The 11,902-nt window shown below is 45.1% G+C and overlaps 1 protein-coding gene across 1 annotated transcript; it reads left to right on the top strand.

Moving 5' to 3' along the window:
- Window positions 1-229: 229 nt before the first annotated feature.
- On the top strand, window positions 230-11,887 carry FAM83D (family with sequence similarity 83 member D). Its single transcript, XM_073683788.1, has 4 exons — window positions 230-719; window positions 7,548-7,715; window positions 7,805-7,929; window positions 8,049-11,887. Exons 1-4 carry the CDS (start codon window positions 273-275, stop codon window positions 8,995-8,997), a joined length of 1,689 nt encoding a protein of 562 aa, XP_073539889.1. The 5' UTR covers window positions 230-272; the 3' UTR covers window positions 8,998-11,887.
- The last annotated feature ends 15 nt before the right edge of the window (window positions 11,888-11,902 follow it).

Below are 11,902 nucleotides of genomic sequence, written 5' to 3'. Positions count from 1 at the left end.
GGTAGCACCGCGCTGCCCACGTCCTCAGTCAGCACAGTGCTGAGTGACAGCGCGATCACGGATGTGGGCGTGTTCTTCTTGTAAATTTACTGCGTAGGGGCGTGGTTTACTACTTTCTGTGGGCGGAACAGTTTCTAGGCTTCTCATTGGTCATGGGTGTGGTTTTCTTAGCCAATCGGCCGCCTCCCCGGGCTTGTTTGGATTTAAATGCCCTATAAATACTATCCGCTCTATGGGACGCTCAGTAGCTGGCTGTTCCGGCAGACGCGGCTATGAATCTGTCGCAGTGTCTGGATGATTTGCCCCTGGGCTCCCGCTGGCCCGCCACCCCACCGGACCTGTACAGTGAGACCCAGCGCCTGGCACTGGAGGAGCTCCTGTCCGGGGGTCCGGAGGCGCTGCGGCTGTTCCTGCAGAGGGAGAAGGTGCCGGGGTTCCTGTCCGAGCCGGAGGTCGGGGAGATCCTGAGCTCCGCCGCCGCTGTCCAGTGCGGGGAGGACGAGGTGTCGGTGTCCACCTCCAGGGACTGCTCGTCGGTCACTTATTTCCCTGAGATCTCGGATGTGGAGCCCCCGCTGCTGGAGCTCGGGTGGCCGGCATTCAGCGCCGGCTCGTACCGGGGAGTCACACGGGTGGACGTGCACTTCCAGCCCGGCTTCGGGGACACCATCTACAGCTGCAAAGAAGCGGCCAGATCTCTCATCAAGGCCGCCAGGGAGGTGGGTGAACGTGGTGGGCAGTGAGGATGGCACCGGGGGGACATGTGAAGAGCAGACATAGCCGAGTGCCTGGGGTGGTGGGAGAGTAGCCCCCAATAAGCGTGCGACGACTAGTGCAGGGGGGGGGGGGGGGGGGGAATAGTGCAGAAGTAGCACCACTGGACCTCTAATACCTGGGGGGGGATAGTGCAGAAGTAGCACCACTGGACCTCTAATACCTGGGGGGGGGATAGTGCAGAAGTAGCACCACTGGACCTCTAATACCTGGGGGGGGATAGTGCAGAAGTAGCACCACTGGACCTCTAATACCTGGGGGGGGGGGGGGATAGTACAGAAGTAGCACCACTGGACCTCTAGTACCTGGGGGGGGGGGGATAGTGCAGAAGTAGCACCACTGGACCTCTAATACCTGGGGGGGGGATAGTGCAGAAGTAGCACCACTGGATCTCTAATACCTGGGGGGGGGGGTAGTGCAGAAGTAGCACCACTGGATCTCTAATACCTGGGGGGGGGGGATAGTGCAGAAGTAGCACCACTGGATCTCTAATACCTGGGGGGGGGGATAGTGCAGAAGTAGCACCACTGGATCTCTAATACCTGGGGGGGGGATAGTGCAGAAGTAGCACCACTGGATCTCTAATACCTGGGGGGGGGATAGTGCAGAAGTAGCACCACTGGATCTCTAATACCTGGGGGGGGGATAGTGCAGAAGTAGCACCACTGGATCTCTAATACCTGGGGGGGGGATAGTGCAGAAGTAGCACCACTGGATCTCTAATACCTGGGGGGGGGATAGTGCAAAGGTAGCACCACTGGATCTCTAATACCTGGGGGGGGGATAGTGCAGAAGTAGCACCACTGGATCTCTAATACCTGGGGGGGGGATAGTGCAGAAGTAGCACCACTGGATCTCTAATACCTGGGGGGGGGATAGTGCAGAAGTAGCACCACTGGATCTCTAATACCTGGGGGGGGATAGTGCAGAAGTAGCACCACTGGATCTCTAATACCTGGGGGGGGATAGTGCAGAAGTAGCACCACTGGATCTCTAATACCTGGGGGGGGATAGTGCAGAAGTAGCACCACTGGATCTCTAATACCTGGGGGGGGATAGTGCAGAAGTAGCACCACTGGACCTCTAATACCTGGGATGGGGGATAGTGCAGAAGTAGTACCACTGGACCTCTAATACCATTGGCCAACAGTCTAATGTATATGGGGTTCATGGGCAACTTATTTTTTTTTTTCGGGGGGGGGGGGGGGCGGAATATTGAACCGGCATGTCTGATTTTGGACTGCCAATCGTAGACTCATAGGTTGGGAACAATGGTTTGCCTTCTATCTGCCATGGTGGGAATAGTTTCAGCAGTGATTCCCTTCATGTGTTGTATTGTCTGATGGTAGACCTAATGGGGAACACTGTTATGAATTGCTAGCATTGCTCTCCATCCTATGGTGATACTGATCTTCATTAACACTTTAGGGCAGGGTTCCCCAACTCCAGTCCTCATGGCCCACCAACAGGCCATGCTGTCAGGATTTTCTCAGCATCGCATAGATAATTCCATCACCTGCACAGGCAATAATTCCACCGCCTGTGTAATACTAAGGAAATCCTGAAAACATGACCTGTTGGTGGGCCTTGAGGACTGGAGTTGGGGAACACTGCTTTAGGGTGCAGTGCCATGGTATAATGAGGCTCATCCTCCCATCACCACCATGGCCTGACTCCCTATCATGAGATTTATAACGCTCCGTACATCTATCAGATCTGAGAACGGCGTGTTATGGCTCTTATACCATGTACGCTGCTTCAATAAAACTTTCCAGATCATAATTCCTAACAGTCATATCTTGCAGTAACTTGGTAACCTGGGCTTTGTGGGAAGGCTTCAATAGAAGTAGTAACTGCTTTGATATGGTGTCAATATTGGCTTTAGTCACTGAGCCAGTAATTCTCACCACACATTACTTTTATGGAAGGAGATCCCTAATGTCTATAAACCGTCCTCTCTCCCACCCTATATCTGATGAGGATACGTTCCAGATCAGTCAGGAGGGACTTTTGTATCACATCATGGTTATCAATGGAACTATTAGAAAGTGTTTAATCCTGAATGGGTTAATAGTAAAAAAAAAAAATATATATATATATATATATATATATATTTTTTTTATTTAAAGTGTAATCTAAGAAAATACCAATGAGATGCTGATTCAATGCCTATTTAAGACCATTTTAACAAGGCATTAACTGAATTACAAGGTTGGAGCGTTATTTTGGGCCTTGACATATATTCTGATGACTGGGTACTCTGAACAGCTTTGAAGGAGGCTTGCTATGACTCCTGTCATAAAGTCAGATCTGATTAGTAAATTGGTGTCTTTCTAACTCCTTGAAAAGCTGCTTAAGAATGGTTTTCAGTAATGAAGATGAGTGCCCGTATGTAGATGGACCGCATAGCGTCACTTGGTTCAAAGTAGTCCAGTTAGTTCATGGATCACTATGGACACAAGGACAGGGGACAACACCCATCACCGTCATGGCAGCTCTGCCGTGACGTCTATAAAGATGTTTTTGTGTGAATGTGTTTTTGGACACTTTTCTTTGGCTCCCGAACTTAGAACCATTTGACTTGCAGATGGCGCCATCCTAAATACCATGCTACTAACTTTAAGGCTATGTGCCCACGATGCAGAAATGCTCCGGATTTTTCCTGAGCGTTTCTGCATCTCCCTGGCAGAAAAAACGCATGCGGATTGTACATGCGGATTGTACATGCGTTTTTCCTGCCAGGGACAAGCGGATGTGAAGCGTTCTTCACTTGCATTTCCGCATGCGGGTTGACAAGCGCTTTCCAAGCGATTTTAGCATCACTTGGAAAGTGCTTGACAACTTGGTCACACTATATAAATCCATGCAACCGGCATGGATTTATATACTGTGACCAAAAGAATGGTAAAAAATGAATATATACTTACCTTCCGATGGCCCCCCGGAGTCTTGCTTCACCATCCCGGCAGATCGCGGTACACTGAAGGACCTGTTGGCGTCGCGTGACCCGTCACGTGACTATGAGTGTCAGCGCAGGTCCTCCAGTCCACCGCGATCTGCCGGCAAGGGAGGACGAGCGCATCGGGGGCCGCCAGAAGGTAAGTATATATTTATTTATTTTTATTTTTTTACAGTTTCTATGGTACCCTGGTCCGGAGGAGAGTCTCCTCTAGACCCAGGTACCATCCGCACATTGAACGCATGTATTCCGCATGTGCTTATCTAGTGAAGCGGAATACATGCGTTCTAATGCAAGTCAATGGCGGCAAAAATGCAGCTCTTCGCAAAATAATTGGTAGTGCTGCGTTTTTTTTCCGCAATGATAAAATTTCCACAGCATGTGCATAGCACATGCGGATTATCATTGCGGAACATGGCAGGCTTTCTACCATGCGTTTCTGCAGCATTTTTGTCGCTGCGGAAATGCTTAAAAAACGCATCATGGGCACACAGCCTTAGAATCCATAAGAAAGTTTTGTGTTGTGCAAACTAAACTAAATTGTATCTGAGACTTCCCCATACACATTTGTCCAAACCCAGTGGGACCAGTTACCCATCTGTGTATGTTGCCCTCTTTCCATTGAGAGAGAGATATGTATAATTTTTTTTCTTGTTATTCTAGAACATAAGCAGCCGCCAGACCACTTATGTTTCACGAGAGCACTTGGTGGAGCCAAATACACATGTGTATATGGAAGCCAGAAGAAGTAGTTGTTGGCTGGTTGTACATTCTGCCAACAGCTATCAAATATATATGTGCTCCTTTAGTGACCAAATCTCTTAAGGTTTCCCTTCTGAAAACATTATAGCATATCCATAGGATATTTCACAAATGCATAGGGAATGCAGGTTCCATGAATGGGACCTGTTTCTGTCTTGAGAATATGGGGCCCTGACACGCGCCTTAGTCAGAATTTCAAATCACTTGTATGGAAATTCCTAGTACCTCTCCATTGACACTGGCGTGTGGTAAATGTAGGTTCCATTGGTAGGATCCAAATCTACTATAAATTTTTGGAATTTTCATTGGATACGGCATATATGTGCAAGAAGGGAATACTCCCCTTTAATTTTCAATATGTTGGGCATTATGTCCCTAGAAATGGATCATACATATCCACTATTTGAGGTCATTACCCTCCACCAATCAACCTATACATTAAGAAAATGATTGTCAACAGTGGCCACCTTCTCTATAACTTATGGAAATGCTTTAGGCTGTTGTTTTAAATACCTGTCCTGTTAACTCAATATCAACTACATGGTTTACGTAGCATCAGCATTAGTGGAGCCCTTGGGGGTTTGCTGATTCAGCTGGGAACTTTATTTTCTACAAGTCCTCAATTTATCCTGTGTCTTAACTTGCTTGCTCCTAAAAAACGATAACCGCCCCAACCCCTCCACCTTGCAAAATTGTTCAGTGAGGAATCATTCTTGTATGTGACACATTCCTTCTGCTCACCTGTCCCCTTGAATATGTTGCCTAAATATGGCTACTTGGACGAATACATGATGCTTACATCTCAAAGGAAATCGCATTGATAAACCATTAAATAATCTTTTGATAGCGACAACATATTCTGTAGCATCTCACAACTGTGAGGGTACGTGTATACACTACACAGCAACCGTTTATTCAACCAATAAGAATGGCCCTTTTCACAAGAGCTTACATTCTGGGCTACAAAAAGGCTGGATATGGCTGGCCAGTCACCACCCTGCCAGTGCTTGTGTAGGCACAAATATGGAGTGTCAGGTTTATAGTTCGGATGAAGGGATTAGGTGAATATAGAGGAATTAGGTTAATTTCCAACAATTTCCCTTTCGGCAAGGCTTATTATATTTTCTAATCTAATTATCTGGTGTAGGGCAATCCAGTGAACTGGCGTAGCATGGGAAGAGTCTTTATTGTTGGTGTCCGTTCTTTGCTAGAATGCCACTTGTAGGGAACTGGATAGAGTTGGTGTTGAATTGTTGAGCTCTTTGTGCGTTAGAATTACAATGTACACTTCTTATTCTAAAGTGAATTTACCACCAGTGCAGTGAATGGCGCAGGGTTCAGGCATTGGGGTACCAATTAGACAGAACTATGAACCTAGCTCCTACCTTTTGGAGAGGGGTGAACTTTTTGAGAAGGCAAAACTTTTCTTGTGTGGATTAATGATGGTTCTGACTATTCAAGAGATAGATTTTGTGAGATGCAAGTGATACGAGCGTGCATATCTACGGTGATGGGTGATGCTGCCTGGGCGTTATGGTGGCGTCACACACTGAAATATGATTTGAGTGGTTTAGTAGACTATGGAAAACACAAGTTCAGTTGTTGAAGGCTCCAGTTTCAGATTGAGAGGACATAATCTTAAAGGGGTTTCCTGGGCTAAAATGAAAAGTCTGCAGTTACTCTGTGTGACTGCAGACTTTTGAATCCTCCCAGCGCACACCCTTGTATTGAGCGGGGCTGCGCCCACTAGACGGGTTCTGCCTGGGGAGTATGTATATCGTATACATGACCGCTGTTCCCGGGGCAGAGACCAGTGAATCCTCGCAGCACACAGTGCGTGTACTGGTGGGATTCAAAAGCCTGCAGTCACACACAGTTCAGTCTTAGTGGAAGGTGAGTTTTCTCTGCTCCTTTCACTTGGTGTTGGTGCTGTGTAGCCACCATAGTTGCTGTAGTTTTGAGCTTGTGGGGTGGTGTGGCCTGGGGTCAAGGGGACTCAGTCTTGCAGCATGGGGCTGTGAGGCACCAGGCCGCCTGCCCTGATGGTGGTTGGTGCACGGCAATGCTCCTTTTAAGGCTATAAAATGTTAGAACCCACTGAGAGATTTGCTGTGAAGTGGCAGTGGGCTTCATACAGACTGATCAGAATATTAAACTAAGAACAACCTCTTTAAGCTGGCCATACAAATTAGATGGCTATCTTCCAACCACTCATGTGTTCTCTGAGAAAGCCACCAATTGACATGTCGGCCGCCAGCTTATCTTGGCAGTCCTAAATCGGATGTGCACGATTGACCACTCTTTTCGATTCAGTCGGCTGGTGCCCAAATACCCATTAGACAGTTGGCCATACCCATCGACTTTTGGCAGGTTCATTCAGCTGACTTCTGTTTTCTCAGATCTAATTAAAACCGCTTTAGACTGTTTTTATTAGATCTGGATCCTAACAGCCCTATAAATTGTAGGGTTTCAGCCAAGGAGAGCAATCATTAGGTTAGGGTCCCAGCAATGAGGTACGCCTTGTTGTTGGCCGTTCGGCTGTCATGATTTGGCCAATTTATGCGCTAAGTACTTTTATTTTCTACAGCAGTAATGCAGTTCCAATTTGCTAAATTCATTGCTTGCATATTAAAGCATTTCAGAGTTCAGCTATTTTTTCTTCTTAGCTTTATTGACTTGGTTGTCTTAGCTTGCACCTGTCCACACTTGTTGGATGTGCCAGTCAGTCCTTTTTTTGTATTTGAAGTAAGTTAGAATGACCTAGTACCCACAAAGTTTATCAATTAGGGATTTGTTGTGAAATAATAAAAGGCAGCCTTTTTGACAAAAAATCAAACATACCCTAAGTTATTCCTCAAGCAATGTTTCAGCTGTATTGGCCATTTAAGGTGCTTGAAACATTACATGGAAAGTATTTTTTTTTAAAAGAACTAGTGGCTCAGGTTCTGGAGGAATTGCACAAATAATGTATTTTAGTCTGTTCTCACCACTATTGTTTATGTTGTGAAATAATTGACTAGAATATGAAATTGTCATGTATTTGAGTCCACAGGTGATTGCAGTGGTCATGGATTCCTTTACCGATATCGACATCTTCCGTGATATTCATGAAGTTTGCCGAAAACGCAGAGTTCCAGTCTACATCTTGCTGGATGAAGCTCAGCTGCCACACTTTCTTACTATGTGCATGAACCTTGGAGTTTCCATAGAAAGTGAACAGGTATAGTCACAAGATTACCTTATCCTACCCCTTTATTATATATTCGTGGTTCTATCTAAAGCTTGTTAATATCTACTCTATCTTTTCAGCTTATGAGGGTCCGAACATTAACCGGTAATAACTATTACACCAGGTCTGGGGCCAAGATTGTTGGAAAGGCTCGTGAGAAGTTTCTGCTTGTGGATGGGTTGAAGGTTGCTACTGGAAGTTATAGGTGCGTTATTGACACAGTATAAAGATTAAATTATAATGGTCGAGCTTGGGTTGTATAGTGGTATGTTATAGATACTGAAATTCATGTGATCTTACATGGTTTCTTTTATGTCTTCATAGCTTCACTTGGATGGATGGGAAGCTCAACAGCAGTAATATGCTCACACTAACTGGACAAGTGGTAGAGAAATTCGACCTCCAGTTTAGGATCCTTTATGCTCAGTCTAAACCAATTAGTACAAAGCTTATTTCCAGCATCCGAAATCAACCAAAATCTATGGCCAAGATGTCATGTAACCTAGTAGCTCAGAGAAATCCATTATTGAGCAGTCTTCTTCATTTAGAGATGGCAAAGGTCTCTAGCACTCCAAAGAGAATTATTACTGAATCTAAACCAATATGGGATAAAAACTGTGATTCATCTATGAAAGCCAGTGCTTTTGATGGTGATTTGATGCAGAATTGTGAAATAATTTCTGGCCTAAAAGAGACTCAGAGTGTAGCCACTCAGACTGAGCCATGTGTTGGTTTGAGGACGGTGGAAGTAGTGAATGCAACTACTCAAACAAATGTCTCTACCTCAACGTCTGGAACACAAACTGCTGTTCTGGTGAGGGTAGCATCTACCCAAACCATGGTACTCTCAAGGTCTACAACTACACAAACAGCAAGTGCCTCAGGGTCTTCAGCTGGTTCTACTCAAACCACTTCCAACTCTTCAACATCAAGGTTATCATCCTCTTCTTTCACATCCTCATCCTCCTCATCTTCTGCATCCAGCACTGGTTCCAGTACTTCAGGTCGCTCCTCCGACATCACAGGCAGTAACCTAAATCTTTCAGAATATCCAATGCGTGATTCTTTCCAGAAACTTACAAAAGAGCGTCAATATCATTATACTTCTATAAGGTCTAAACTGGACCACATGGTGTCCATACTTTCGAGGAGAAGCCGCTTGGCCAACACATTCATGACCTGTGACCCTACTGGTTATGGCTTACGAAGAAGTGTTATGCACAATAGTATGTTTAACCTCCGTGATGGTGTACGCTTTACTCACAATATATGAGACCAGTGGGACACTTTACTATGAGGCGTATACCTCTTTCCACTATGGGTGGAAAATGAATGAGTAGGATGTTTTGATTGCTTCTTGGACTGATGTTCCTTGTGCTCACTACTTAAGTATCTGCTGTACAATTAGCACTTTAGGTCTATGCAACTACACTGCTCAAAAAAATAAAGGGAACACTCAAATAACACAGGCTGATCCAACTTTGATATAATGTCCTTAAAACAAGTCAAAATGAGGCTCAGTATTGTGTGTGGCCTCCATGTGCCTGGATGACCTCCCTACAACGCCTGGGCATGCTCCTGAGGAGGTTGCGGATGGTCTCTTGTTTGATCTCCTCCCAGACCTGGACCAAAGCATCCGTCAACTCCTGAACAGTCTGTGGTGCCACGTGACGTTGGTGGATGGAGCGACACATGATGTCTCAGATGTGCTCAATTGGATTCAGGTCTGGGGAACGGGCGGGCCAGTCCAGAACTTCAATGCCTTCATCTTGCAGGAACTGCTGACACACTCCAGCCACATGAGGTCTGGCATTGTCCTGCATTAGGAGGAACCCAGGGCCAACCGCACCAGCATATGGTCTCAAAGGGGTCTGAGGATCTCATCTTGGTACCTAATGGCAGTCAGGCTACCTCTGGCGAGCACATGGAGGGCTGTGCGGCCCTCCAAAGAAATGCCACCCCACACCATTACTGATCCACTGCCAAACCGGTCATGCTGAAGGATGTAGCAGGCAGCAGTTCGCTCTCTACGACGTCTCCAGACTCTGTCACGTCTGTCACATGTGCTCAGTGTGAACCTGCTTTCATCTGTGAAGAGCACAGGGCGCCAGTGGCGACTTTGCCAATCCTGGTGTTCTGTGGCAAATGCCAAGCGTCCTGCACGGCGTTGGGCTGTGAGCACAACCCCCATCTGTGGAGGTCGGGCCCTCATACCACCCTCATGGAGTTGGTTTCTAACCGTTTGTGCAGACACATGCACATTTGTGGCCTGCTGGAGGTCATTTTGCAGGGCTCTGGCAGTGCTCCTCCTGTTTCTCCTTGCACAAAGGCGGAGGTAGCGGTCCTGCTGCTGGGTTGTTGCCCTCCTACGGCTCCCTCCACGTCTCCTAGTGTACTGGCCTGTCTCCTGGTAGAGCCTCTGGACACTATGCTGACAGACACAGCAAACCTTCTTGCCACAGCTCGCATTGATGTGCCATCCTGGATGAGCTGCACTACCTGAGCAACTTCTGTGGGTTGTAGAGTCCGTCTCATGCTACCACGAGTGTAAAAGCACAACCAACATTCAAAAGTGACCAAAACATCAGCGAGAAAGCATTGATACTGAGATGTGGTCCCCACCTGCAGAACCACTCCTTTATTGAGGGTGTCTTGATAATTTCCAATAATTTCCATCTATTGTCTATTCCATTTGCACAACAGCATGTGAAATTGATCGTCAATCAGTGTTGCTTCCTAAGTGGACAGTTTAATTTCACAGAAGTTTGATTTACTTGGAGTTATATTCTGTTGTTTAAGTGTTCCCTTTATTTTTTTGAGCAGTGTACTTTAACGAAACTAAAACTGAGTACAAGTACTTAGACATGTAACACTAATGCCTCTCTTGCCTGTGTTCCTTCCGTAATGTTCACCATTGTTGTTACTAAAGATCTTCTGATATTTACACCTGCGTGTAGATAGATTTATATTTTTATAAAGCATAGGAAGAAAAGATATTTAAAGTATGTGCCGTTGTTGCCTACAGCCATGGATGGCTGATAGTTGGCCTCCCAGAAAAGTAGATACTGCTAACCATGACACTCAATCTCCCGAGGCACAATGTGGAGCAGGTTTGGACTTTTCACAATTACAGAATGCATTTTATCTTTTTCACCTGCTTTTACCACTTCTTGGAAACGGCTTCGCACCTGTCATAAGTCTTTTGTAACATACGTTAAAAACATACATATCTATTTTCCTGAGTCTACTGAGAAATTATCGCTTCTTGTTCTGAGTTATGCAAAGCCATGATCTTTCAATAGTTACACAAGGGAGCTACGTGTTACAGAAATCTGATACTTCCCAAGGAAGTTTGTGAGAGCCATCCACCTCTATGAGAGGGGTCATTTATTAAAGTAAGTGTTGTGTTGGTGGTAGAGCACTTATATATGGAAGCTTGCAGTACATATAAAATACTAAATATTTAGCAACAATAACCCCCCCCCCCCAAAAAAAAAGGACTACTTTTCAGTTTAAAAAATGTAAATATTCCTAGCACTGCAATATTTTACAAAGATGCTTCATTGGAAAACAATTGTATTTTTAATGAACTGTATATTTCTGGTAAAAAAAAAAAAAAAACTGCCATGGACTTCATCATAAAATTTCTTTCTCTGCATATGATCTTGTTTCCAGCACCAAGTATAAAGCCAAAACACAGTAATCCTGACAGCTGAGCATGTCCACCTCTACAACCCTTTGTTTTGTAACTCCTAAGCATATTTTTCATTTCTAAAAAGGCTTTTGAACTACGTTTTTCTCTCAGAAATTGACCCCAATCTGTAGCCAACAAAGGTATATTAGCTAGAACATTTACTATAGAGAGTGGGGAATGCCCACTGAACGCAAAGCTTGCAGCTTCACAAAATCTTATCAGAGAAAACAGATTTTAAAACTAAAAGAATTGGCAATGGAACTTGAAATTCTGCAATTCCATGAATATCCATCTAAAATATTGTTATTCCTTTACAAAGGTGCACCTTATTTATTTTTTTTTTTTAATAGATGTTAAGAGCTGACCTACTTAAACACTGTAGAAGTCAATACTTACACTCCAGTAATGATTCTGGACAGATGAGGTTTGTGAAAGTTTTATGTGCAGATATAAACCTGTTGAATAACTATGTTTACTGTGGCGA

The sequence above is a fragment of the Phyllobates terribilis genome, unplaced genomic scaffold (genome assembly GCF_046119375.1).
Source record: "Phyllobates terribilis strain yellow unplaced genomic scaffold, ASM4611937v1 Scaffold_5__5_contigs__length_657084704, whole genome shotgun sequence".
In the NCBI taxonomy this organism is placed as follows: Eukaryota; Metazoa; Chordata; class Amphibia; order Anura; family Dendrobatidae; genus Phyllobates; species Phyllobates terribilis.
The sequence above is the reverse complement of the archived record's forward strand: the minus strand, read 5'-3'. Positions and strand labels throughout refer to the sequence as shown.